Source organism: Nicotiana tomentosiformis, chromosome 4 (genome assembly GCF_000390325.3).
Source record: "Nicotiana tomentosiformis chromosome 4, ASM39032v3, whole genome shotgun sequence".
Classification (NCBI taxonomy): Eukaryota; Viridiplantae; Streptophyta; class Magnoliopsida; order Solanales; family Solanaceae; genus Nicotiana; species Nicotiana tomentosiformis.
This window is the reverse complement of record NC_090815.1, coordinates 24,465,723-24,493,130: the sequence shown is the minus strand read 5'-3', so window position 1 is coordinate 24,493,130 and position 27,408 is coordinate 24,465,723. Positions and strand designations below refer to the sequence as shown.

The 27,408-nt window shown below is 35.6% G+C and overlaps 3 protein-coding genes across 4 annotated transcripts; 2 read left to right on the top strand and 1 right to left on the bottom strand.

The window, feature by feature from the left end:
• Positions 1 to 4,894: 4,894 nt before the first annotated feature.
• Positions 4,895 to 14,110, bottom strand: LOC104118421 (protein BCCIP homolog). Of its 2 annotated transcripts, XM_009629651.4 has the most exons (10): positions 13,648 to 14,110; positions 10,174 to 10,326; positions 8,505 to 8,682; positions 8,291 to 8,364; positions 7,980 to 8,204; positions 7,546 to 7,755; positions 7,348 to 7,413; positions 7,175 to 7,258; positions 7,035 to 7,091; positions 4,895 to 5,363 (listed from the first exon to the last, which is right to left on the bottom strand). In XM_009629651.4, the coding sequence occupies exons 3-10, from the start codon at positions 8,662 to 8,664 to the stop codon at positions 5,265 to 5,267; spliced, it is 975 nt and encodes a 324-aa protein (XP_009627946.1). In that variant the 5' UTR covers positions 8,665 to 8,682; positions 10,174 to 10,326; positions 13,648 to 14,110; the 3' UTR covers positions 4,895 to 5,264. The 2 variants fall into 2 exon arrangements, with proteins under 2 accessions (XP_009627946.1, XP_009627947.1); XM_009629652.4 differs by lacking the exon at positions 10,174 to 10,326.
• LOC104118420 (protein BCCIP homolog) lies at positions 11,243 to 11,978 on the top strand. Its single transcript, XM_009629650.4, has 3 exons — positions 11,243 to 11,419; positions 11,560 to 11,633; positions 11,720 to 11,978. The coding sequence occupies exons 1-3, from the start codon at positions 11,335 to 11,337 to the stop codon at positions 11,954 to 11,956; spliced, it is 396 nt and encodes a 131-aa protein (XP_009627945.3). The 5' UTR covers positions 11,243 to 11,334; the 3' UTR covers positions 11,957 to 11,978.
• Positions 14,111 to 16,329: 2,219 nt separating the features above from the next.
• LOC104118422 (putative clathrin assembly protein At2g01600) lies at positions 16,330 to 25,483 on the top strand. The gene is made up of 15 exons (XM_009629653.4): positions 16,330 to 16,542; positions 16,719 to 16,788; positions 17,520 to 17,617; positions 19,296 to 19,434; positions 19,533 to 19,660; positions 21,745 to 21,837; positions 21,976 to 22,026; positions 22,916 to 22,981; positions 23,091 to 23,156; positions 23,318 to 23,398; positions 23,483 to 23,563; positions 23,729 to 23,914; positions 24,025 to 24,100; positions 24,211 to 24,329; positions 24,906 to 25,483. Exons 1-15 carry the CDS (start codon positions 16,453 to 16,455, stop codon positions 25,248 to 25,250), a joined length of 1,689 nt encoding a protein of 562 aa, XP_009627948.1. The 5' UTR covers positions 16,330 to 16,452; the 3' UTR covers positions 25,251 to 25,483.
• Positions 25,484 to 27,408: the final 1,925 nt, after the last annotated feature.

Genomic DNA, 27,408 nt, shown 5'->3' with positions numbered 1-27,408 from the left:
CGTAGGCTTAATGGTCGAGTGAGTGATTGCTCGAACTCGAAATAAAGGTAGCCCGTAGGCTTGGCAATCGAGTGAATGATTCGAACTAATAGTTAAAGTAGCCCGTAGGCATAATAGTTAAAATAGCTCGTAGGCTTAATGGTCTAGTGAGTGATTGCTCGAACTCAAATAAAGGTAGCCCGTAGGCTTGGCAATCGAGTGAATGATTCGAACTCGATCCTGTTTGTCATGAAATAACAAAGTAACTTCCTTTGCACCGAACTTGATAATCATCACAGATGCGTTCAATGATAAAGCCCCTCTGTGTACGAGGTTGATTTTTCGTAATGGTCCTAGAAGTCAACTGGTCATCTTCGACTCTTATTTTAGATTGATATCGATTGTGCACATCGGTCCAAGTAATAGCTGGGTACTCGATCAGATTTTGCTTCAGCCACCGCGAAGCCCTCGAGCTCCGCTCATTCAGACCTTGAGTGAAAGCTTGAACAACCCAATCGGCTGTGACTGGTGGCAGATCCATTCGTTCCATTTGAAAACGAGCTACGAACTCCCTTAGCATCTCGTTATCCTTTTGCATTACTTTGAACAGGTCCGACTTTCTGGTTTCGACCTTTATGGCTCCGGCATGAGCTTTTACGAAGTGATCTGCAAGCATAGCAAAAGAATCAATGGAGTTAGATGGTAAATTATAATACCATATCATTGCCCCTTTTGACAGGGTTTCACCGAATTTTTTGAATAATACAGATTCGATCTCATCATCTTCCAAATCATTGCCCTTGATGGCACACGTGTAAGAAGTGATGTGCTCATTGGGGTCGGTCGTTCCGTTATATTTGGGTATTTCGGGCATACGGAGTTTTTTGGGAATTGGTTTTGGGACTGCACTCGAGGGGAAAGGCTTTTGAATGAATTTTTTCGAATCTAGCCCTTTTATCATTAGTGGAGCCCCCGGGATCTGGTCGACCCTGGAATTATATGTTTCTACTTTTTTATCGTTGGCTTCGACTCGTTTTGTGAGTTCCTCGAGCAGTTTAGTAATTTCGGGAGTAGTCCCCGATTCTTGCTCATTTGGCTTCTCTATGGCTGGTTCCGTTCTGTGGGTGACTTCTCGAAGCGGATTGGACTCCGGCCTGCTTTGTACCTGAGTTTGGATCTGCAACTGAGCTATCGCTATTTGCTGGGCTTGTAACATCTCGAAGATTATCCGTAAGCTGACTCCGATCTCCTCCACGTTATGGGTGTCTCGAGCTACGGATCGAGTACCACCATGAATGCTCCTTTCCGGTTCGGAACGCTGATTCGCCTCTAGAGCTATTTGTGAATTGACATCCAATGATACTTCGGCTCGAATTTCGGATGCTTCGATTCGAGCCTCAATGCCTTCATCGAGTGGCCTTCCGACCCCGGGTGCCAAGTTTTTTGGTTTTATCTTGAAGGCCGGCTTCATGGTCGATAGATGAAGCCATTGCTGATTTGAAGTTACAAACTGTCGTGTACTTTAGGTTTATATCAAACGATCATTGTTACCCTTAGCCCCACGGTGGGCGCCAAACTGTTTACCGGAAAAATCGGATAACATTAGATTTATGGATGGTTCTAAGGATATGCGATACAATTTGATATAAATCACGTAGAGAAATGGAAATATGTGTATTGTTGACTGTAAGAACGAAAATAATAAGCAAAAAGAATGAATAAGTAAAACAAGCGCAAAGGGATTCCTATCAATATCTAGAGGAAGTGATCTTTTTTATGTTCCACCCTCTCTAGCTTACAAGGATTCCCCCTTTTATAGAAGAGGGTCGTTACCAAAAAATAATAAAATAAAACATGTAGTGGAAGACCCATGATGACTTGTCTCTTCCTTGATTCCCGCCAAGATTCTCTTTGTTGGTGTGGTTGCAACGGCTCTTGTATGTGAGCTCGATACTAGCTCGAACTCATTACTGGGTCGAGCCCTTCGGTCTTGGATCGAGTTCGACCTTCGAGATGGGTGTCGCGCATTTCCGACCTCGGAGCAGTGCCTTGCGGATCGATTCGGTCACGGGCTCGATAGGATTATCGAGCCGCCTCCTCGAGCGACCTTCGGGCTCGAGGTTCGTTAGTACCGACCTCAGAGCTCACTCCCAAAATCTCATTCCGACTTCTTAACACTCGAACTCGATCGAACGTAGGAAGGCTGAAATCTATTTCGACCGTATACAGTAGCTAAACATACGAAAATCTTCAAATGCCAATACCTACGAATCTCTAAAAGCTCTATGGCTACAGGACTCTACGGAAAAAGTAAGAAAGCAACAAGAAGAGAAGCAAAATAAGATCTTACTTAACCACCAATTCTCTAACTCCTTCCTGGCATCAACCATTATCCCCAAATAGTTACACCCAACCAAATAAGTTAACCATTATGTGCCAGGGTATATGCCCTATTTCTATTTGTCTCTTTTCTCTCCCATCCTACATCATCTCCATCACATTAACTGCATTGTCACTCGCAAATATGCGATAAGAGTTTATTTTTCAGCAGGGTTACTGCGCCCCAAGACACAAGAATGGCACAAAAAAAGTATCCAAATATGAGACCTAGTGGTCAATAAAGTGTCTAGGAGAACAATGAAGTCTCTGGTTCAAACCCCAACAAAGGAAAAAAAATGCTAGGTGATTTCTTCCCATATGCCTAAGCCTCGGTAGGCATAGTTACCCGTACCTGTGCTGCTCGGAGGTAGAAAGTGTCCGGTGGAATAGTCCGAAGCGCACGCAAATAGACTCGAACATCCCAAAAAAAAAAAAAAAAATTGCACAAGAAAATACTTAGAGCTTCAAAAGTGAGGCGTATAAGTTAAAGTTGCAAGCTTTTACATGTCATTCATAAATTTAGCACTTTATAATGATGAACTCCCTTGTTATAAGTAAAGCAACATTATTTAGCATAACAAGAAAGGGGGTATAATTCCAATAAATATTAGCAATCACCAAATGCAATAATACCCAGCACTGAAGAATCCAATCTCAGCAAAAATGGACAAAACCCAGCACTAAATTTCAATTATTGGCAGAAAAATAAATAACTTTAACCATAAAGTTCCCTTCATAATAATTTTCAGTAGAAGAGAATCATACCCCAAAAAGAGAGTTAAGTACTGAGAGAAGGGTGGCAAGCGGCTTCCGCCGGAAGACAACTCCGACAACTAAGGGACGCCGGAGGGGAAGGGGGGTTGTTGAGAGGTTACGTATTGAATAGTTTAACATTACTCCTTTTAAACTCTTCCATAGTGATATAATATCTTTACAAAGAAATAATGCAAGAATCTGCTGTCAAAAAGCACATTTCTTTTATTATATCCAAATCTCAATTGAAAACATAATAGAAAAATTCCTGAACCGCATGTGGAGAAAAATCTAAACATAATAGTTTCGCGCGCCTACTCAACTAAGTAGGCGTTTGGACATAAGAATTGTGACATTCTAAAAAAAGTGAAACTTTTTCAAGTTGAAAATAATATTTGAAAATTAGTTGTGTTTGGACATGAATACAACTTTAAGCTGTTTTTGTATTATTGTGAGTGTTTTGAAGTGAAAATTTTGAAAAATAGCTATTTGAAATTTTTTTCGAATTCAACTTCAAGTAAATTAAAATTTCCGTGGCCAAACGCTTATTCCGAAAAAAGTATATAAAAACAAAATTCAAAAAAAAGGAATCTTTTTTTTGGCCAAACTGACCCTAAAACTAATTAGGAGCCCGATTGGATTAGCTGATTTGAAGTAGCTGATAAGCATTAGGTGCTAAAAAGCACTTTTAAGTGCTGAAATTGATTTAATAAATAAGCATTTATGTGTTTGGATACAAATGCTGAAATTAATAATAAGTTGCTGCAGTATTTGATAAAAAAAGTGTTGATAAGTTCGTTTTCTGTTAAAATGACTTAAATAACCTTATAATTGTTTACATTTATAAGGGAATAATTTTTTCAAAATTTTAGATTCTAGATCGATTCAAATACAAAATATTCTATTTGTCATTTTATTTTAAATACAAATGTGTTTAGATAAGATAATTTTTATGATAAATATAATTTATTTTATGATAAGCATATAATACTAAGTTATAATAATTAATAAATAGACAAAAAAATTTCAGTAAAAAATAAACCTAAATAGGACAAAATATTTGAAAAGAAACAAACACTGTCTTCATCACCACAACACTTAGAAAGCAATAACCTAAAAATTGATATGTCCTCATTTATTACATACGATTCAAAGATTAATACACAATTACATTGATACAAATATGCAAAGGAATAGAGGATTCACTTATCTTAAATAGTCAATGAGAATTGTAGACTTGAAAAGGCAGGAAAGGGGGGATTAGGTTGAAAAAATACTTGAGGTAATGATTATCGATGTAGGAGTTTTGTTCTAAAAAAGAATATTTTAAGGATAAAATAGTAAAAATCTTAATCAAACTTAAAGTACTTATAAGCTAAAAATTCATAAGTTGTGGGTGACCAACTTATGGCTTTTGACTTATTTTTTACTTACAAGCACTTGACTTATAAACACTTTTAAGTTTACCAAATACATAGATAAGCAGAAAAATACTTATAAACTAGTTTGACCAGCTTATAAGCTTAGCCAAACATCCTCTGGATCAGTTTGTTCCATGATGACTTTATTCTTATTTATGTTTCCTTTGTAACATAAGTACCAAATTAATTTCAGTTTGTTAAAGTTAAATAGGAATTTTTCATAACACAATAATCTTTCTTCCATATATGCTTTCAACATTAACTAAATTTCAATAATTAAACACAAAAATCATTATGAAACCTAAATAATGATATGCTATGTTTAAATTTTAAAAAATTACCAATCAAACACTATTTCAAAATATAGAAAGATATAACGCTACTCGATTTTCTTGATTCACTGATCCAATAAAATCTAATTTAAAAAGTTCATCAAATACTACACAGCATCTTCGTCTTCTCGTTTCAGATATTTCGAAAAGATTAAAAACAAGCAGAAGATCGAAATTACAACTCCGCTGCTTCAATCTCAAGCAGTTGAGATCAAGTATATAACTTCTCACCGTCTAAGTTGCTTCATTTAAACTCGTCAATTAATCTCAACGCCAGATACTTTCTCTAGCTGCCAAAAACAGATTACTGCTTCATGTCCAGCCAGGGGTATGGAGTAGTAACCTATACAACTTCCAAGATCTGTCTAATTGAACTGATTAGGACTAATGTCTCATCAAATCATGCCTCCTCTATTAAAGAGTGCAATTTTTGGCGAAAGGTAGGGATTTTGCTCGCATCTATTGCCATTACCAAGCCAGTTAGCCGATAATCTTTTAGCTGCAATGTCAGGAGAGGAATAAGTGTTTCATTCACGCAATGTTATCTGATAGGAAGTAACAATAGGAACATAATCACAAGAACAATAATACAGTCAAATCTCTCTATAACAGCCTCATTTGTTCCGTATTTTTTGGGTTGTTATAACAAAATGTTGTTATAGAAAACATATATTATAACATAGTATAAAAATTGATTCAATAAAAAATTTAACTTTTATAGTAAATGACTATTATATAGCGATGTTACATAGAAGAGGTCTGAAATGAATGTCCACATTTCCTTTCTAGTCCATAACAATTCTGTACCGTTTCATAAAAGGTTAGCTTTCTAAATACATGATACTCCACAAAAGCTTATTTTAATGAAAAAAGCCAAGCACGGCTCGCATGGGTTTTCAATAAATAGTTAACAATTAAATTTTGACAGTTCTAGGCAATGGTGTTTGAGTACTGAAAAGAATTATTACTACAAAGTGCAAACTATCATTCTTAGCTATCTTATTCGGACTCTTCAAAAATGTTGTTGGGTGCGTGTCGGATCCTCCAAATTTAGTGCATTTTTGGAGGATCCGACACAGGTGCGGCAACACTTTTGGAGAGTTCGAGCAACATATTTCTCAGAAAGAAAATATAATATAGAGATGCAGTAGAACCTTCAATTTATCTAGCCTCTATCCCAATTGAATGATACTAGAATATATATATATATATATATATATATATATATATATGTAGGGTTGTAGTAGGTTAGCAGTGTATGAATCTTTTGATTCTCTTAAATGCCTTTACTATTTACTGCCATCTAATTAAATATGAGGACCTTTTTTTGTCTTTCTACCAAAAGTTCTTCCAATTCCCTCTTCTTCTCTACTATTCTCCTTCGATACAAACTCTTCAGGTCCCCTGCAGCTTCCATCGTCGACGCCGAACAACAAAGATTAGGACTCTACTTTGAAATTTGCAAAACATAAATTTTAAATCCATATATTAATTATTATATTTAAGTGCACATTCTTTCGGTTATTTTCTTACAGTTACTGATAATTTGGATTCAAGATTTTTGAGATTTAAATTTGGATCTATAGAACTTTGGGTATTCAAGAAGAAGATCAACTTTCTTTATAAAAATATCTAAGATAGTGTTTAGATTAGTTTATTTACATTTCAAGTCTATTTTTTCTTTCTTGGTTTACCTCGTAATTTAAGTGAAAGTTGCAATCCTTAGCGTTTGGGTATTTGTTATTATTTGTTAGAAATGAAAATAGAGATGGGTTTGGGAAATATGTAGTAGAATGATGAGGATAAACAAAGCTTTAGATTGCTTAATGTCCATTTCTGTTTCATACAATGTTCTTTAATGGCAATGGAATGAGAATCTGCAGATTGAGAGGGACTTTGACTTTTGGAACAGTCATGTATCGAGTGAGAGTTTTAGAATTTTTTTGGTGAAAAGACAAAAAAGTCCTTACATTCAATGAGATGATAGAAAATAGTAAGGGTAATTTAGAGAATCAAAAGATGCCTAACCTACTACAACCATGTATATACTTTTGTATTTTCTCCACTAGAGAATTTACGGAGTTGCAGGATATCAACACATATAGACTATAAATATAAACCGCCATTATAAAATACATAAAAGCTTTGATATTATGAGAAAAACACTTGCCTCGTCAGTCCTAACCAGCTGTGTATGCAAAGGAAAACTGAAGGACCAAGAGCTTAACTGATGAAGCATTTAAAGGAAGAGTTAGAGATGTTGCAGCAAAAAGGCAAAAAGAAAATATATTTAAAAGAAAAAGCTGGTACCTCGAGAAAGATTTCGTCTTCTGCCTTAATGTATACAACAGTTTGATCGCCACTTGGCCCATTTTGCTCGACCGCATTCTTATGCTATAAGAAAATCCATAAAGCAGCGGACAGTTCAAAGTCTACTAGACTTTAATAAAACTATACGCAAATACCAAAAAGGTGATCAATACCTTGTAGATTTTACTGATTACCAGGTAAAACTTGAAGCAGAAAGAATTCCGGAGCTCCTCTGTAGGCTTAAAAAGACATAAGAATGACAAAGTTTCACTACAACAAGGTAAAGCTACATTCGCGAGAGGAGAAACGATAGACGCAAGAGTCAAAACATTATGAGCATGTGAAATTAATTCAAGCTCATCTCATCTAACCTCATCTTCTATAGCCCAAGAGACTTCATCAAAAAGTGCATCATAAAGGGGTGGCAAAAGCTGGGGAGGAAGATTCACAACACGCTGAGAGACCAAGAGACCAACAGCTTTCGCTTGATCTCCGAGAAATAACCTCAATTTAGTGTAAACATCCTTCTGGTGGCATGCTTTAAGCAGGAACTCTTTAGCGTCCGCCATGCACTCTAAATCCTATTTTCCACAAACGTCGCCAGACAAACAGTAAATACGCATTAAGAACTCTCGTATTAACCTATGAGCATTTAGCACATTTAGCACTGGAAAACAAAATGGGAACTTGGAAGCGCCTCAAAATTTAGATGCCAAATTTGACGTCACAGGCCGGTTGACCGACCGTGGTGACAAAATTTATGGTGTTGCATGGATGTAGGACATTTAAAGTATTAGTTTCTTACCTTATATCTCCCCAAGTTAAGAGCCGTGACAATGGAGTAAATACCATCATCTTCATCATTCTCTATTTTAACAACAGTCCCCACTGTGGGTTGACCGAGTATTACATCCACAAAACCACTCAAATCCCATTGCTTATTATCAAGGTAGGTCTGCAGCAGGATTTTCACTCCATGGAAATCAGTCGGTTTAGGATCAAAGAACTCAAAATCTGCTTGAACAGTGCCCTATCAAAATCGAACGAGAAGCTGTTAATGTACTAACATCACATACTAATAATCACTTAGCATCAATGAGTAATGGGATGTCTTACATCAGACTCGTCATCATCCGAAGAACCAGAATCTTCGCTCTTGTCTACAAGTCTGTGATTTACCATCCTTTTACCTAGAAGGAAACATTCAGGTTCAGAACAAGCAAGAAATATAACCATCAAACTAGAAAATGAAATGGACCACTGCTCATAAAATTTTTCATGAGATAGAAACTACATAATATATACAATAATTTAATTAAATACACTTCACCTGAAGAGCTAGGTAGATTATTTTCTGGAAGTCTGGAGTTGGGAACCTTGTGTGTAACCTTGTTATTTGATGCAATCCGCGCCATTGAACGAGCAAATGGGGAGAAACTGAGAGGTAGACATCGTGCTGATCTGCAATGTCTTGCTGGCTTCCGGGGCATTATACCAATGATGCAAACCTGAATACATAAGTTAGTTTCTTTTTACTGGTCTATAAAATATCGTTGATAAGCAACCTCGAAAAATTGAGCATATTATGCAGCGCTTAAAATATTCATTCGAAAATGCAGATGACTCCTTTAAGTTTCAAAGATTTTAATAGATGGCACAGTAAATGGACATTATAATCAACCTTACAACTAGTTGTGGTAATGTCTTTCTCATACTATTCGATGATATCATTTCAAAAAGACTTAACTAATTGTCAGGAAAAAAAAGTATTATCTTGAGGTTCACTCCCCTCTCTTTTTCTATGGTATCTTCATTAAAAAAATTCTATTAGCAATACTTGCAAGACTGTTTCTTCTTACTTTTGAATGTGATATCCAAACAGGTTCCAAACTAATCACATCAGTTTTATATTTACTTCATCTCTCTCTCTCTCTCTCTCTCTCTCTCTCTCTCTCTCTCTCTCTCTCTCTCTCTCCATGTGTACTAGATATAGATTAATAAAAACTTAATTTCACTTTATTTTTTAACAAAAACGCTCCAAAATTCTATACACTGCTATTCCTGTTCCAGGGTATATTCTTGGCAAGAATAGCTAAACATACTAAAATCTTCAAATGCCAATACCTACGAATCTCTAAAAGCTCTATGGCTACAGGACTCCGCGGAAAAAGTAAGAAAACAACAAGAAGAGAAGCAAAAGAAGATCTTGCTTAACCACCAATTCTCTAACTCTTTCCTGGCATCAACCATTATCCCCAAATGGTTACTCCCAACCAAATAAGTTAACTATTATGTGCAGGGTATATGCCCTATTTCTATTTGTCTCTTTTCTCTCCCATCCTACATCATCTCCATCACATTAACTGCATTGTCACTCGCAAATATGCGATAAGAGTTTATTTTTCAGCAGGGTTACTGCGCCCCAAGACACAAGAATGGCATAAAAAAAGCATCCAAATATGAGACCTAGTGGTCAATAAAGTGTAAAGGAGAACAATGAAGTCTCTGGTTCAAACCCCAACGAAGGAAAAAATGCTAGGTGATTTTTTCCCATATGCCTAAGTCTCGGTGGGCAGAGTTACCCAGTACTTGTGCTGCTCGGAGGTAGAAAGTATCCGGTGGAATAGTACGAGGCGCACGCAAGTAGGCTCGAACATCACCAAAAAAAAAAAAAATTGCACAAGAAAATACTTGAGCTTCAAAAGTGAGGCGTATAAGTTAAAGTTGCAAGCTTTTACATGTCATTCATAAATTTAGCACTTTATAATGATGAATCCCCTTGTTATAAGTAAAGCAACATTATTTACCATAACAAGAAAGAGGTTATAAGACCAATAAATATTAACAATCACCAAATGCAATAATACACAGCACCGAAGAATCCAATCTCAGCAAAAAGGGACAAAACCCAGCACTAAATTTCAATTATTGGCAGAAAAATAAATAACTTTAAGCATAAAGTTCCCTTCATAATAATTTTCAGCAGAAGAGAATCATACCCCCAAAAGAGAGTTGAGTAATGAGAGAAGGGTGACAAGCGGCTTCCGGCGGAAGACAGCTCCGGCAACTAAGGGACGCCGGAAGGGAAGGGCGGCGAGGTTTTTGTTTTGCTGATTGATGAGGTAGCGAGGGGGCCGGGGATTTTAAGAGTCCTGAAGTTTTCAAACAAAGCAAAATTAGTCCCTTGATTTTGACTTCAGTGTCCAAAGTATAGTCCTTACGACTGTAAAAAATGACTGATTAGCGTTTCTTATCTTTGGTCATTTTAAGACGTTAAATTGTGGTACGATTGATGTTATTTATATTCAGATCTTTCTATATAGTTTTCTAAACTTCATTTTGTCGCATAAAAATATTAATACACCAATTCATTTAAAAGTTACTGATACTCTCACCAAAAAATAATATGTATTCCGTTAAAGAATTTGCACATTGCTTAAGTGGCGTGCCACATTAATTTTATGGGTCCGCTTTCACACCCAAAAAATTTGAGACATTTAATTCATAAATTGATCTTCATAGTTTAAAAAAATGTTAAAATCAGTAACCCAAATTTAAACGTTCAAATTTGAATACTACCGAATTTTAACCCTAACAACATTAAGGGGTCATTTGGTTGGGAGTATAAGAATAATACTGAATATAATATATTAGTAATGCGGAGATTAGTAATGCAAGGATTTGTTATGCTAATATTAGTTATACTGAGATAATTTCTTATGACTGGTTGGTGTAGTGTATTAAAAATAACATGCATTGTATAGTTTCTAAAATACCCTCCTTATCTGTCTAAGGATAATTGTATAGTTGTAAGGTTGATTATAATGTCCATTTATAATAACATGCATTGTATAATAACATGCATTATAATAACATGCATTGTATAGTTGTAAGGTTGATTATAATGTCCATTTACTGTGCCATCTATTAAAATCTTTGAAACTTAAAGGAGTCATCTGCATTTTCGGATGAATATTTTAAGCGCTGCATAATATGCTCAACTTTTCGAGGTTGCTTATCAACGATATTTTATAGACCAGTAAAAAGAAACTAACTTATGTATTCAGGTTTACATCATTGGTATAATTCCCCGGAAGCCAGCAAGACATTGCAGATCAGCACGATGTCTACCTCTTAGTTTCTCCCCATTTGCTCGTTCAATGGCGCGGATTGCATCAAATAACAAGGTTACACACAAGGTTCCCAACTTCAGACTTCCAGAAAGTAATCTACTTAGCTCTTCAGGTGAAGTGTATTTAATTAAATTATTGTATATATTATGTAGTTTCTATCTCATGAAAAATTTTATGAGTAGTGGTCCATTTCATTTTCTAGTTTGATGGTTATATTTCTTGCTTGTTCTGAACCTGAATGTTTCCTTCTAGGTAAAAGGATGGTAAATCACAGACTTGTAGACAAGAGCGAAGATTCTGGTTCTTCGGATGATGAAGAGTCTGATGTAAGACGAAAAATTACTCATTGATGCTAAGTGATTATTAGTATGTGATGTTAGTACATTAACAGCTTCTCGTTCGATTTTGATAGGGCACTGTTCAAGCAGATTTTGAGTTCTTTGATCCTAAACCGACTGATTTCCATGGAGTGAAAATCCTGCTGCAGACCTACATTGATAATAAGCAATGGGATTTGAGTGGTTTTGTGGATGTAATACTCGGTCAACCCACAGTGGGGACTGCGGTTAAAATAGAGAAGGATGAAGATGATGGTATTTACTCCATTGTCACGGCTCTTAACTTGGGGAGATATAAGGTAAGAAACTAATACTTTAAATGTCCTACATCCATGCTACACATAGCTGTCACACCTTCTTTTTTCCGAGAGGATAGTGGAATTTTTCCAATTAAAGTGACATTATTCGAAATGAGATTATTTAATTAATCAGAGTCGCCACTTGGGATAACTACTATGGTGTCCCAAGTCACCGGTTTATTTTAAATCCCAAATCGAGGAAATTTGACTCTGTTTAGAGTCTGCGAAAACCAGAAGACCGGGTAAGGAATTCTGTTAACCCGTGAGAAGGTGTGAGGCACTCCCGAATTCCGTGATTTTAGCACGGTCGCTCAACAATTAATACTTGGCTTAAATATCTGAATTACACGTTTTAGAACCTTTTGTGTGTTACCGCTTTTAATTATTTTAAACAATTATGGAGTTTATTTAAACAAGTCGAGGTGTCGCGCACTCGTTATTTTTGTACATATTGTGAATCATGTCACATGAAACGCACCCGTGATTTACAACATGTTTATTATTATTAATATTCGAAGTTGTGGTCGAGTCGCGTACTCGAATTGGGGTTTATGTATCATGACTATGCCACGGGAACCGTACCCATAGTCACGATAATTTATTTAGTTAACGCGCCTAAAGCATGCTACGATGTTCAAGAATTATTTTTCTAAAGCTAATTTGAGATCATTATGAAGGCCTTGCATTATGGAATTATTTGTGGGGAAGATGTAGGATATTTGGTCTAAGCACATATTAGTGTGTAATGATTGCTTAAAGAATGGTTGATTGTCAAGCCCACTGCACGTGGAAATAAATGAATTCAGAATTCATTCTGACTAACTTACAAAATTAAATATTTAACCAACTCTACTTTTATGCATGTATCTTGTTTCAACGATAGCTATATATGAACAATAGAGTGATTATCATTTTCAGTAGCAAACAATTCTGAGTCATAAACATCAATTCCGCTTTTGCTACTTTCTATGGATGCCCACTCTGTAACAGGAATTCTTCCAGACACCAACACATGAGTACTACACTAATCAACAACTATTGAGTCACTGACTTTTTAAACTAGCAGATTATACAAGTTCCATTTCAGCATGTGACATTACTCAAAATAGGATTCAAGCCAATACAATAAAGTTGCTCACATTTCGAGCAGCTCGGATTTAACCAACAATCAAATTCTAATTCAAATTTAACTGAATTCTATTCATTGTCTGAAATTAGATATACACAAACAAATGCAAGCAGTAGCAGTAGATGAACTAAACAACAAGCAATTTCATAATCACTGTTCGGAATCGGATCTAAACAAATAAAGATTAGTGCCTTAGCTTCTTCTTTTCTAAAGTGACAAAATCTGGACCAATTCTTTTGGTTTAGGTGACTTAATTAAAACGACTGGAGGGAGTTCTAAATTGTACTAGTGTTTTTTTTAAAAGACAATAGTGATTCTAAATTCAACAGCAACCTTTTAGATTTATATTCATATGGCAAAAATAACTTTAGTGCAATATTTGTTAAACGTGGTCTTATCCTTTTTGTTTTCTTTTACAAACAAAGACACACCGATTAAAAAAAAATTCTCCATGAAAGACACACCGATTGTAATAGAATAATATTTAAAGTCGGCAGTAGCAATACACGAATCAAACAACATCACGCTTTACTAATGAAAACAGATCTTTAGAATAGTTTTGTGAAAAACATACCTATCTGCTCAAGGACTAAATTTAGAAGCAAAGGAGGCCAAATACATGTCGGAAATCAGCAAATTGGAACTCAGCTTCAACGGTATTGAGACAGAAATCAGTAATTCGAACTCAACAGCATCTATAGGAACTTAGGAGGAGTATTTGAGCTTCAAAATTTTAGTGACTCAGTGGACTTCAAAACATTCATCTTCCCTTTTTAGAGCCTTTGTTTTCAGATTCGATTTTTGAAATTTGAAGAATCTCTCTTCTCTTTTAGATCTGTGTATGAGCGATATCAGAGAAAGAGTGATCGTTTTGGGGGGAGAAAATGCATCAATTAGATGTTGATGAGAGAGTGAAGAAGGAAAGGGGAAAGCTGCTGACTAGGGTTTTTCTTTAAGGGGAGGGGGTTCTGTTCTGTTCTGTTCTGTTCTATCTTCTAGGATTTTGGTAAAATGGGTGTTTAAAGAACAGCAAAGGGTCAAATATACCCGCCCATCCACTTTGGAAAATGGTATAAACATATCCTCTTTATACCCTCTTTATACTATTTACTTATATGTAGTCAAATAATGACACGTATCTTAAGTACTATACTTTGGACACGTGTCATCATTTAAATTTTAAGAGTCCTGAAGTTTTCAAACAAAGCAAATTTAGTTCCTTGATTTTGACTTCACTGTCCAAAGTATAGTCCTTAAGACTGTAAAAAATGACTGATTAGCGTTTCTTATCTTTGGTCATCTTAATACGTTAAATTGTGGTACGATTGATGTTATTTATATTTAGATCTTTCTATATAGTTTTCTAAACTTTATTTTGTCGCATAAAAATATTAATACACTAACTCATTTAAAAGTTACTGATACTCTCACAAAAAAAAATATGTATTCCGTTAAAGAATTTGCACATTGCTTAAGTGGCTTGCCACATTAATTTTATGGGTCCGCTTTCACACGACATATTTAATCCATAAATTGATCTTCATAGTTTAAAAAAAATGTTAAAATCAAAAACCCAAATTTAAACGTTCAAATTTGAATACTACCGAATTTTAACCCTAACAATATTAAGGGGTCATTTGGTTGGGTGTATAAGAATAATATTGAATATAATATATTTATAATGCCGAGATTAGTAATGCAATGATTTATTATGCCAATATTAGTTATATTGAGATAATATTTTATGACTGTTTGATGTGGTGTATTAAAAATAACATGCATTGTATAGTTTCTAAAATACTCCCTTATTCTTTAGCTTTGAGGGACTTTACGGGCAATTTTATGTTTAACCATGCTTATGCATGTACTAATAATTTTGGTATTGACAATACCATGATCTGATATATATTAGTTATACATATGATAATACCAAATAAGATGTATAACTAATACTTGTATGAGTTATACATAGGTTGAGAAAGTATATGAAATAAAAAATTAATAAGAACAAAGCTAATACATGCATTATTTTCTCTAATAGATTCTACCAAACGCCCCTAACACTAAAGCGTCTTAACATGTGCCGAAATTTTATTTTTTTTTCCTTTTGGTAATCAAATCAAAGAAATCTAAATGTATAAATAGTTTAAGCGTTTACCAAAACAAAGAAAATTAAGCAAGGTCATTAAATTAAAGACTCCAACATAACTTATTTGATTTTTTCCAAACTTTTAAATAGTAGGTGGGCAAAGAAAATAGGATAAGGTAGATAGATATATGAATAGACCTTATGCAAAGAAAGAAAAGAGATCTTACTAAAATAAAGTAATTATGCAGGGAAGTAGCCTACCCTGCCTCCAAACTCAATTGCTCATATTGCTAAAAGAATGGTTGGCATTGAATAATGTACGTATTAATTATTTGGTTTCTAATACAGCCTAAAAACTAGGTGATCTGTCTAAAGATCGTCTAGAATCTCATTACGTTTGCCCCTTCCTTTCCAGCAATAAAAAACAATTAATTAATGCTATATAATATGCTAATCTCCAACATGTCTTTATTTATCAATAAAACATTTAAAGTAAATTAAAACCTTTTATTGGTCTTATACCCACAAAAATTACTATGTATGCACACAACAAAGAGGGTAATATATCTTATCGATTCTTGTTAATATGATATATAGGCTCTCTTGTTTAAAGCCTTCATCAGGTATTTTTTCGCAAGCATCCTTTTTATCTCAACTTGACCCTCCTTTTTATCATTTAAAAATTTAAATTATAGTGAAGAATAATTTATGACTAAAAATAGGTATAAAGATATTCAAATTAGATAAATTTCAAAATAATATTTAACAATTACGGAGTCTTTCATTTCATGATTTAGACGAAACTTATGAGAAAAAATTAGTTAAACGCCGATATTTTATAAAAAGTGTCAATTCTGTACCACTAAAGGAGTGTTGTATTTTAACTATAATAAATTATTATGAATACTAAAGTGGGTCTAAATAGCATAACTAACCTCAATTAGTATTGGTCGATTGATTTATTCAAACATTTATATACTTGATTCTTGTGAAACAAAAAATAAACAATTGTTTGAAGGTTGACAATACACAAAATTTATTTACATAAAAAATGAAGGAAAAGAAAATCAATACATAAATTAAACAAAAATAAAAGTGGGGTCCATTAGACAAAAAAGTAAAAAAAGGAAATGATTCACAAGGCCAAGGCCAAGGCCAAATTGGAAAGAGGCCCTTTCACAAGGCTAAAGTGGCAACCGAAACAGACAGAAGCAAAGAATAGTAACCTCCCATTTTCCCTTTGCCCTCTGAAGAAATCACCGATTCTCAAGCGAAATTGTAGAGAGAGAAATGGGTACGCTTCAAAGTTGGAGGAAAGCGTATGGAGCTCTCAAAGACCACACAAAAGTTGGCCTTGCCCATGTTAATAGCGATTTCAAGGTCCTAAATTTTCTCTCTATCTTTTTATTTTGTGTATACATATCAATTTTTGTGGGTTAATTATAAAGGCTGAATCTTGGATCGTAGCAGCAAAGCCATTCTATGCCACTTTGCACTTTACTAGAAAATTAATTACACGCAATATTTTTTGTGTTTGATTTTTTGGGTGATTATAGGATGTGGATGTGGCGATCGTTAAGGCTACGAATCATGTTGAGTGCCCACCAAAAGACAGACATCTTAGAAGTGAGTCTTCTTTTACTTACTCTTTATTAACAGATCCAGTACCAAAATATGAGAATTTTTTTTGATGGGTCTAAAATTTGAGAAATTTGATTTTTGGGGTTTTCATATTTCTGAGTAATATTGTGTTTTTGGATACTTGGGTTTAACCTTTCGATCTATACATTTGGAAAATATATAGAACTTCTAATACTTCTTATTTGTATACGTATACATTGATTTAACTGGAGTAACGTGGTCAACGAGGATTCATACAGCCGACCCCAACTTGTTTTGGACTGATTTGTAGTTGTAGTTCTAGTTAAAGTAGTAGTTGTTGTTTGGGTACTTGAATTTCTTGCTTTTACGGAGATCATTGTTCGCCTGACATGGGTTTCTTTGTTTTTGGTCTGAAGATGGTGTTTTTGAACTTGGATATCAGTTTTTGGTGTAATTATGTGAACCAGAGGCGGATCCAGGATCTGACTTTATGGGTTTGGGATTCTGGGCGTAAGTCTCAAGTGCTAGTAACGGGGTTCTAAATTCAATTTTCATATGTATTTAGTAGATTTCTTAACACGTATACATGGTTTAGTCCAAAGTTACTATTACACTCTATATCCGCCCCTGTTAATGTCAAATCCGAATTAGTTGAGAGGGATTTTTACTTGTAAATATTTGTTTGGGTTTGGATTATTACTGTAAGAATGTGTAGAGACGTTGGGGATAACAATGTGCTTTTTTGGTTATGGCAGAGATTTTGGTTTATACATCAGCGATGCGGCCTCGTGCTGATGTTGCTTACTGCATACATGCACTTGCGAGGCGATTGGCAAAGACACATAATTGGACGGTATGGAGTTTGACACAGTTAGTTTAATTGACAAAATCATGTACTTGAGTGTCTTCTCGTGGATTTGATTTCTCTATGGAGGGCACTTTTATTGATGCTTTGATCTGAATGATTATATTTTATAAGTGTGGCTCTGATTATTGGGATTTTAGTGTAACATGGAGTTCCCAAGACTTAGCTTTGCTTTTGAGAATGTGTATTGCAACTCTATTAGCCTTTAAGTTTATGTTGTTTTTAGTACCATGGCAATATATGTCCCCCCTCCCCTTTTGCACCTATGGCTGTATAACTTGCTAGCTATAGGGAAAAGTACACCGGTCAATGTGTTTCGCCAGGCATTTGAGTGAATTAAAGTAGCCAAGAATAGATCTTCACTTTCTATCAAGGCTCTAGTTTTAGGTGGTGTCTTGGAAATTGTCAGCATTGGTCAGAACATGCTTCTATGAGGATCCTGCTGAAGGCTGCTCAGGTGGTTATTTAATTGTCTGAGGTATAAGTTCTAGAAAAACAAAGAAACCTGTTTTTTGTCATGAAAATCATTTGAAGGAAGCTGAGGGTGATATTGGTATATTAGTTCTTTTATTGTATCTGAAGACATGAAATGTAGCTGCAGCCGATGGAACTGGACTTGAAAGTATGGCTGCAATAATTGTGTAAAAATTATTAGGCTGAATACATACGGGTATGCCTAAAGTTGCCACGATTTTTCATTTCGACACCTTAACTATGCCTTGCTCCAATTGAACACTTGTAGTAGGCCCAAAGTGTATCAATTGGACACATTTGCATTGGCTTGGAAATACCTCAAGCTCATGTTTGCAAGCACTCCTTGCATGTTTTTTTTTTAAAGCACTTCAGTGTGAAAGATGAACCTAGAAGAAGTATGAAAAGTTGTATCCAAGGGTGTGGCCTAGTGGGTTGAGAACCTGAGGTCTCAGGTTCAATCCCATGGAGACAAAAAAAACTAGGTGATTTCTTCCCATATGTCCAAGCATTGTGGGATAGAGTTGCCTGGTACCTGTTGCTGGTGGGAGGTAGCATGTATCCTGTGGAATTAGTCGAGATGCGTGAAAGCTGGCCCGGACACTACTCTTATAAAAGAAAAGAAGTATAGAAAGCTGTCCAAAAGAGGTGTGGAAATGACCTGTTCCAAGTGTAATCAATGATTTGATTGGCTAATTATTCCACGTGAGGAGGAAGTGGTAAAAAATGCACCTTAATATTTGGTTGTTCTTATGAGAGAGATCCTATCAGTATGTATATGTTATTCCTTTTTAATTAGAAATGTTATGCTCCAGAGTCCAGACTGCTGCAGATAACATGAGCTTCATATGTCAAAATTCTTTTTGAGGACTTTTGACATATATGTACTTTAGTTTTTAGTAGTTATAAGATCTGGTTTTTCTGCAAGCAGCCAAACATATTGTGGACAGTGATCTCAATTTCCTTTAGAGTAGCGATGAGGTAGGGTAATTAAGTGGGACAGATATCAAAATAGAAGAGGTGGAAAAGGGGGCACATTGTACAAATTTCTTTATAATTAGGCAACAAAGGCTTTTATTGTTTATGATGACCTCTCTTTTATGGTTTTACTGTTTTCTGATATAGTTTACACTTAAATTGCTTAACCAATCCTTTGCCTTGACATGTAATGTTTGCAACTTATTCTGAAATATAGGTAGCACTGAAGACATTGATAGTAATCCACAGAACATTGAGGGAAGGTGATCCAACATTTAGAGAGGAACTACTGAATTTCCATCAGAGAGGACGCATTCTCCAAATGTCCAATTTCAAGGATGATTCAAGCCCAATTGGTTGGTAAAATTACCGTAGTTGTTCTTCTGAGCTTACTGTTTACCTTTAGATTCCGTCAAGTTCAACCAGAATTATTCTTTCTTTTCCGTCCCTCCAGCTTGGGACTGCTCAGCGTGGGTACGAACATATGCACTCTTTCTGGAAGAACGGCTTGAATGCTTTAGGGTTATGAAGTATGATATTGAAGGGGAGCGCCTTCCTAAACCTGCCCAAGGGCAAGAAAAGGTTAGCATAATACTGTTAACTTACGGTTCTGCATACTTCAAAAAGTAGTCTTCTTCTTTTGTGAAGAAAATCGAATGATTTTAGCCTACTAGAACCAAAGTCATTTTTCATTTTATGTTTCTTTCCATGAATAAGTCATGTGGTCCACACCATTGGGCACTTCAGTGTCTGAAACAGTGTGGAGAAGGTGCTTTCTCTGTCCATTTGGCTATTTTCTTTCCCTTCTTTCTTGCACTAAATTGAGGTTCTGTGAACATGCCCCAGTACTCTATATGATGTTCGACCTCGGGTGCAGGTACTCGATATGGGTGCGGTTCTAGAGACCCGATTCTTCATCACATAAATTTTAGGATTCGGGGGTATGAATCCAAGTGTGGATACGGGTGCTGGGATACGGCCAGTAAATATATTACTACATCTATAAGTATACATTTCGATTAATTTAGAGTTATATGACATAAAACCAAAAATTAAACCAAATATCTAAATCAGTCTACACCAAAACCAAAAATGAAACCAAATATCCAATCAATCTACACTTTTTGGTCATAGAAGCAGATTGCAGTTGTTAAAGATAAATGCATAGACAATTTAATCTAATTGTGTAAGGGAAGCGCAGTAGGGAAACTATCAGTTGTGTTAGATTTCATAGACTTTTTGCGATGATTGTATGAGATGTCCCCAAGAAACTTCTGTCGCTCTGTAATTTTCTTTTTTTTTGCAGTACCTCCGTGGTACTTCAATAAAATTTACTTACTTTTTCCACACGAAAAAAGGATGTAGTCGAAGCAGCCAAGGTAAGTTGACCAATCCAACGTGGATCCCACACCCATACCCAAATCGTGTTGAACCGTGTGGCAGGGATTTTGAAGGGTCCGAGCAACATACCAATACCAGATCCACATTTTCTTTCAGATAGCTTGCATTACTATGTAAAGTTGATTAACAATAGAGTGGAACCTCCTTAATTTTTCTTACTTTTTCTGTACACGTATGATTCTTGTGAAAATATTAACTAGAAAAAGGTTTACAAGGCGTTGGAAAAGCTGGTAGCTTTTGTTCCTGAGTTACTGCTTCTCTATGTTGTCTTGACATGACATAAGGCAAATGAAGGACAAGGGACTTGACATTCACCCAACAAATTGAAGAGTGAAAAAAAGGAAGAAGAAAGAAGAGTATCATGGTAGTCCAGACACAAAAATTTATGTGTGGGCATTTAGTAGATTAAGCACATATTTTTCTGGTAAGTAGATTAAGCATATAAAATACAACAAAGTTTGTATTTGAAGCAAATTTGCTCTGGTGAAATCAAAGTGAAAGCAGACTTAGAGTAACTTGTAAATATAAACCTATCAAAAAAAAAGTAACTTGTTAGCTATAATATAGAAGTACAATAACCGATATTGAAGTTCCTTAATGTGCAATGCAAAAAGAAAACAATAATGTGTCAATTTTTTTCTGGACTAATATAATCAGTGTGATAATTGAGGCTTTTTACAGGCGCCTTATGGTGAATTTGATACAATATTATGATATTCAGAATTGGAAAAGAAGATTGTTCTACAGTTCTATGGATGATTTACAACTTATTAGTGCGTTCATAAAAATTCCCTTCCGTGCTAATAGAAAAGAAAGCTTCTCGTACTTGCAAGAAAATCCGGCAGAAATTGGTTTATTTGGTACAACACTTAAAAGAGGACGTTTGAAGAGCCAGACTTAAATTTATTTTCCCACACATTAGGAGAAATAGATTAGGGCTTTGGTCTTTGTATACATTTAAAATATCTTCTATATCAGTATTGGACTATCATGTGTATTGCAAATTTCTCCGTTCTAGTTATATTTAGGAAGTATAACTCAATGAGTGATTAACATTTGGCAGGCTAGCAGCACGCCGTAGTGTCATTTTCAATTTCTGTCACAAGCATGCTAACTAACCAAAATAAACTGTTCTACTGGAACACGGATACCGCTCTTCTACTGGCTGCTTAGACACTTTCTTTAAGTTTGGCGGATTGAATGAGCTTTTGTTGCTTCTTTAGTCAGTATAATGTAATTTTCAATTTCATTTACTTTTTGAGCAGGGATACAGCAAAACAAGGGAGTTGCCCAGTGAGGAACTTTTGGAGCAGTTGCCTGCTTTGCAGCAGTTGTTGTATCGTCTTATTGGATGTCGGGTATATTTTGAAGCTTGATAAATTCTGTTTTTTGTTGCAATCCATTTGTCTTTTGGACGATATTCCTAGTCGGAATTCTGAGAGTTCTGTATTTTATCTATTTGGGGCATAAATTTAAAAATCTTACTGACATTACAGCCTGAGGGAGCAGCAGTTGGAAATTATGTGATACAATACGCCCTTGCCCTGGTATGCTTATTTATTTTGGCTGCCTGTCGTAAGTTGATTGATATTTATGCTTGTCAAAGTTGATTGATATATATTAATTAAACACCAAAAGTGTGGTCTAGCGGTCAATGAAGTCGGTGAAAACTGTGGGAGACCAGGATTCAAATTCCAGCAGAGATTAAAAAAACACCAAGTGATTTCTTCTCATCTGCCTAAGCCTTGGGGCATCATACTCGGTAACTATGCTTGTCGGAGGCAGAAGATACCCTGTGGGATAGTCGAGGCACACCCAAGCTGACCATACCCCACTGTTGTAAAAAGGTTATAAATTAACTTATGTCACATGGATTCTAGCCCATGTCTTTCCAGAAAATAAGGGGGATGCATAGGAAAATGCTTGTTCTTAAACAAAAAATTGCTTGTTCTTATGCACGCAAGGAATGTTAAACCTTCCTAATTCTGGTTCTGGTGAGGGAAGTTCTAGATAGGGGGAAATATTGTAGGAAAACTTGATGTACTTGGACCATTTGTGAGGATGCGGTGTAATGTGAAAGCTTGACTTGCCTGAGACTGCAAAGAATCCTCTGTTGCAAATTAATGTTCATCATTATTTCCCAATTAAGTAGAGGTGCCTTCACGGGTAAAACTGTATTTCAGTTTGTCTTGAGTCCATTCAGGAAAGGTGGAAACTTCTGGCCATTGATATAGTTAGTCATATGTGTTTAGCCGCAAGAGTACATGTTGGTTGTCCAACCTTTTCCAGTGCTTTATTATTTTATTGAAATGGTGGAAGTATAAATGTATTGCTTCTGCTTACTACGCCTTTGTGCAGCTGAAAGGCTCATATCAATTTATAGACTTCACAATTGAATGAATGGTGGTGTAAAGATTTACTCATTTTCCATTCCAGGTCCTCAAGGAGAGCTTCAAAATCTATTGTGCTATAAATGATGGAATAATTAATCTTATTGACAAGGTGCATTTGACGTTAGCTTTTTCTGCAATATGACCTTATCAAAATATTGCTCGTTACTGTCATATCTGTTTCATCTTGTGACATTATTTTTCTGCTGATTTTAATTCAGTTTTTTGACATGCCAAGACATGAAGCTATTAAGGCCCTTGATATCTACAAAAGAGCTGGCCAGCAGGTGAACACACTGACGAACTTGATATAATTTTTGTACTCTACATTTTTGTTTCTTACTACTTGTCTGTCACTATGCGGACGTCTCCCTGGGTTTATGGTACTATCTGTAAGTTTATTATCTTGTTTTAGGCCAAGATCTGTAAGTTTATTATCTTGTTTTAGGCCATGAGCCTCTCCGACTTTTACGAGGTTTGCAAAGGATTGGAACTTGCCAGGAACTTCCAGTTTCCTGTGTTGAGAGAGGTAATCATAACACTTAGCTTATGTATTGATTCATTTGTCTTCAAATTTTGTGGGCCATCACTTGACACACTAATCTATTTTCAGCCCCCTCAGTCCTTCCTTGTGACCATGGAAGAGTATATAAAAGAAGCACCCCGCATAGTCTCTGTCCCAATAGAAACTCTGGTAATACGTTTATCTTATACACATTTACGCCAAACAAATTATATGCCAGCTTATGTTGTTCCTCTCTGTAGTGCCGATCTATATTTTCCTTTACATATCTGTATAAGGTAGCAATACACAGGTCCGATATCATGATAGAATACTAACATAATTAACGATTATTAGGAATTTCCTGAGAGGCTTATGCTGACCTATAAACAAGAGGATGAACCTTCAGCTTCTGAAGATGCTGAAGAATCAGCTAATGAAACCAAACCTCCGCCTTCAGATGATACTGTTGTTTCAACCACTGAGGCTCCTGCCCCGCCAGTGCAGCCGCCTCCAAGCATATTGGAAACTGATGATTTACTGGTACAGTCAGCTAATCTTATTAAATTTGTTGTTTATCTGGAACTTGAGGGATACTCTCTTTGGATGTCTTTTTTCAGCCTTTCTTTTACTAGTATTTTCGGTTGTTTCAGGGACTAAATACACCAACTGGTTATGCATCAGCAATTGAGGAAAGCAATGCTTTGGCTTTAGCAATAGTACCATCTGGTAATTATTTTATTTCACCACTAATATGTAGTACTCTTCTCTTCGTAAGTAATGGTGCTTTGGGCAAATCGGGGTGTTGGTTTATTTGAATGAACTATTAATACTTGCAGGGACAACACCGTTTGACTCAAACCCTGCTCAGCCAAAAGATTTTGATCCTACTGGATGGGAACTTGCCCTGGTCACTACTCCTAGCAGCGACTTATCTGCAGCTCAGGAGAGACAATTGGTAAGCCCTCTGAATCCATTTTTAAAAGATATAGTTTTTAAGTGGCTTCTCTTTGCATGTGCTTTTGCAAATGCATCTGAGGACAAACATGTAAAAACATTGATGGTTGTAAAGCTTGCAGTGCACGGAGTCTTGGAGTTGACACTCAAATCTATATTAATAATATGTTGTCCATAAGTGACGCTCGCATGCTTTTAGCTTGTTTGGCCAAGCTTCTAAAATCTGCATATTTTGAGAAGTGCTTTTTCCAAAAGTGCTTTTCAAAGTACTTTTGGTGAAAATTAGTTTGTGTTTGGCTAATCAATTTGAAATGCACTTTAGTGTTTGGCCAAGCTTTTAAAAAGTGCTTCTCGGGAGAAGCTACTTTTTTCTGCTTCCTCTCAAAAGCACTTTTTCTCCTAAAAAAAAAAACTTGGCCAAACACCTTTAACTTTGAAAAAAAAACACTTTTGGCCAAGAAAAAAGCTTGGCCAAACAGGCTATTAATACTAATATCATCTCCTTATCTTATATCTACTTTGTGAAATCAAGTAAGTACCTTCCCTAACATTTGTTTTTTCTAAAACGTTCTAACAGGCTGGTGGATTGGACTCCCTCACGCTCAATAGTTTGTATGATGAAGGAGCATATAGAGCATCTCAACAACCAGTATATGGACAACCAGCCCCTAATCCATTCGAAGTTGCTGATCCATTTGCCATGTCTAGTACCATGCCTCCCCTTCCATCCGTGCAAATGGCTATGGTGCCTCAGCATCAAATGAATCCTTTTGGACCATTCCAACCTCCCTATCCACAGCCCCAAAATCCAATGATGAATCCACACAATCCTTTTGGCGATGCAGGGTTCAGTGCATTTCCTGCCAATAATGTTGCTCATCCACAAACAACCAATCCTTTCGGGAGCACTGGCCTGATATAGCAGACTTGAAGTTGACAGTTCGGTGCATTGCCTGTCAATCCTTTTGAGACCACTGGCCTGCTGTATTAAAAGTTGCACATACACGGGATGTAGCAGAATTGGCATAGTTGATTTTTGTAGTGAATCTGCGGTTGTGTAAATTGTTCACGTGAAATATAGTTTTTCAGCTTGACCTATATGTTTGCTTTAAGATGTAAAGATGGTTATAAATGGAGATTCAACTTTCTTGATCAGTCGATTGAAACCATTCGTGCAATGTTATGGACTTATAGATGATAATATCTCTCAGCTTTGTGCATTCTATCACAAGTACTCTTACTGATTGTTGATGGAAAGATAGTACCAATAGACAAATGTTAAACTGTTCATTCAGTGTGGGAATCATAAGAAATTGTTAGAAAGTTTCGCTGTAATTTCCTATTTAAATAGAGTAATTGCATCTCTGTTGGTTAAACCTTTGTGGGAACATTTCTGGAGAACGTAAAGAGAAGTTTGTATTCACCATGTCTGTATGTAATTTTCACCCCTGTAGTATTTTGTGTTTTTTTAAACTCATCTCACACGTTTGTTGGAAAATAAAATTTATGAAAAACTCGCCATAATAGTAGAGATGATATCAATTTGAGCAAACTAAGATACTGGGTATTTCGTACCGTTGTTTTTAGGGTTGGTCTGGTAGTTTTTCTTGTGTTAGATTGGTAGTAGTTCATGCTGTTTTCCTATTAACTTTTCAAAGCTGTTACAGTTTGTTACTACTGTTTCCTTCTGTTGTTATTATCTTTCTGGCCCTCTTTGATATTGCTTGTTTCTACTGTTTCGTTTCATTTTTCTTGAGCGAGGCTCTATTGGAAACAACATCTCTACCTTCCCAGATCCTGTATACAGACTGCCCTCTCCGGATCCCACTTGTGGGATGTGTCGTTATTATTAAGATACTGGATAGATTTTCAAGAGTTCGCCTAATAAGAAACATAAAAATAAAAAGATGCATGTATGTAGAAGAAAAGCAAAAGAGTTATATAGATAATTTTTCAAAAAAATACTACTACTACTACTAAACACTAATAGTATCAAAAAGCTTAAGAATAGGCAAAAGTATGTACGGTACATAATTTGGCATCAACAAAAGGCTAATACATAATAGGATTAAAAAGCCTTGGCCTAAAATAAAAATCTGTGAAGATAACTATGGTTCTTACTCCTCTTGTTCATTTTCATTTCTCTACGATTTGCTGATAAATAAATAAAAAGGAAAGAAAAAAATCTGCTAGCCAAGTCTTGACTTGTTGATTTGAAGATGTCCACCATTCCATGTATAATACTTTTATCCAATCGAGTCCGAACAACTCGAAAAACAAAAGGACCAACTCGCTTGACTTCAAACTTAACACAAGACTATCATATGACAACAAAAGAAAAGTGCTAAATTGGATAGGTGAATCATCATTCTTACTTATCCTTCTTTGAGCTATTATAACATTTCAAGAATGTTGAGCCCTCCACCTTCCTTGAAAAAGAAATTATACTAAACTTAGGTCCCTTGACAACGAGGGTTGTGTTGGTATATTAAATACTTCTTCATCCTTAATTGGAGATCCCGGGTTAGAGCTTTAGATATGAAGTCGCTTTTGTTAGGGAGTGTTTTACCCCCCAATGTGGTACTTTCCGACGCGAATCCGAATTTAATCGGGCCGCAATATGGGTACTGAATACCGGGTGAGAAACCAAAAAAAAATTGGGGTCCCTTAGCTGAAGGTCTTAAACTTTTATCAAGTGCACTGCCCCCGTTAATTTTCACACACACAAAAAAATATAGTAATAGGTTATCTAAAGATTACTTAATCAATATTTGCTTAATGTTTAAACTTTATGACCAAGAACCTGGATTGTGTTTTCCATCATTTTGGAATAAGTTTAGGGTTCCCAAGTATTGCTATAATTATTCATGTATTAATTGCCTTCATTAATCAAAATAAAATAATCGAATAACACATGGTTCTTCTCCAAACTGTCATGAGAGGTTTTTGATTTGAATTTGTTAAAGAAGTACCAATTTGGTTTTGGATGCAGTTCGTAAAATAAGAACTTTTTTTTTTCATTACAATATTGATATGAGAATTTTTTTTAATTAAAATTCAGTGATCAAACATGAAATTAA

Bases quoted from the DNA above. Each gene is read 5' to 3' on its own strand.
- LOC104118421 (XM_009629651.4), bottom strand. From the start codon at position 8,664: ATGCCCCGGAAGCCAGCAAGACATTGCAGATCAGCACGATGTCTACCT. The intron at 8,365-8,504 runs GTGAAGTGTATT...GTTTCCTTCTAG, and splicing joins TAATCTACCTAGCTCTTCAG to GTAAAAGGATGGTAAATCAC. The intron at 5,364-7,034 runs GCAAGTGTTTTT...CTGACATTGCAG, and splicing joins AGCTGGTTAGGACTGACGAG to CTAAAAGATTATCGGCTAAC.
- LOC104118420 (XM_009629650.4), top strand. From the start codon at position 11,335: ATGGCGCGGATTGCATCAAATAACAAGGTTACACACAAGGTTCCCAAC. The intron at 11,420-11,559 runs GTGAAGTGTATT...GTTTCCTTCTAG, and splicing joins TAATCTACTTAGCTCTTCAG to GTAAAAGGATGGTAAATCAC. The intron at 11,634-11,719 runs GTAAGACGAAAA...CGATTTTGATAG, and splicing joins CGGATGATGAAGAGTCTGAT to GGCACTGTTCAAGCAGATTT.
- LOC104118422 (XM_009629653.4), top strand. From the start codon at position 16,453: ATGGGTACGCTTCAAAGTTGGAGGAAAGCGTATGGAGCTCTCAAAGAC. The intron at 16,789-17,519 runs GTGAGTCTTCTT...TGGTTATGGCAG, and splicing joins AAAAGACAGACATCTTAGAA to AGATTTTGGTTTATACATCA. The intron at 23,399-23,482 runs GTAATCATAACA...ATCTATTTTCAG, and splicing joins AGTTTCCTGTGTTGAGAGAG to CCCCCTCAGTCCTTCCTTGT.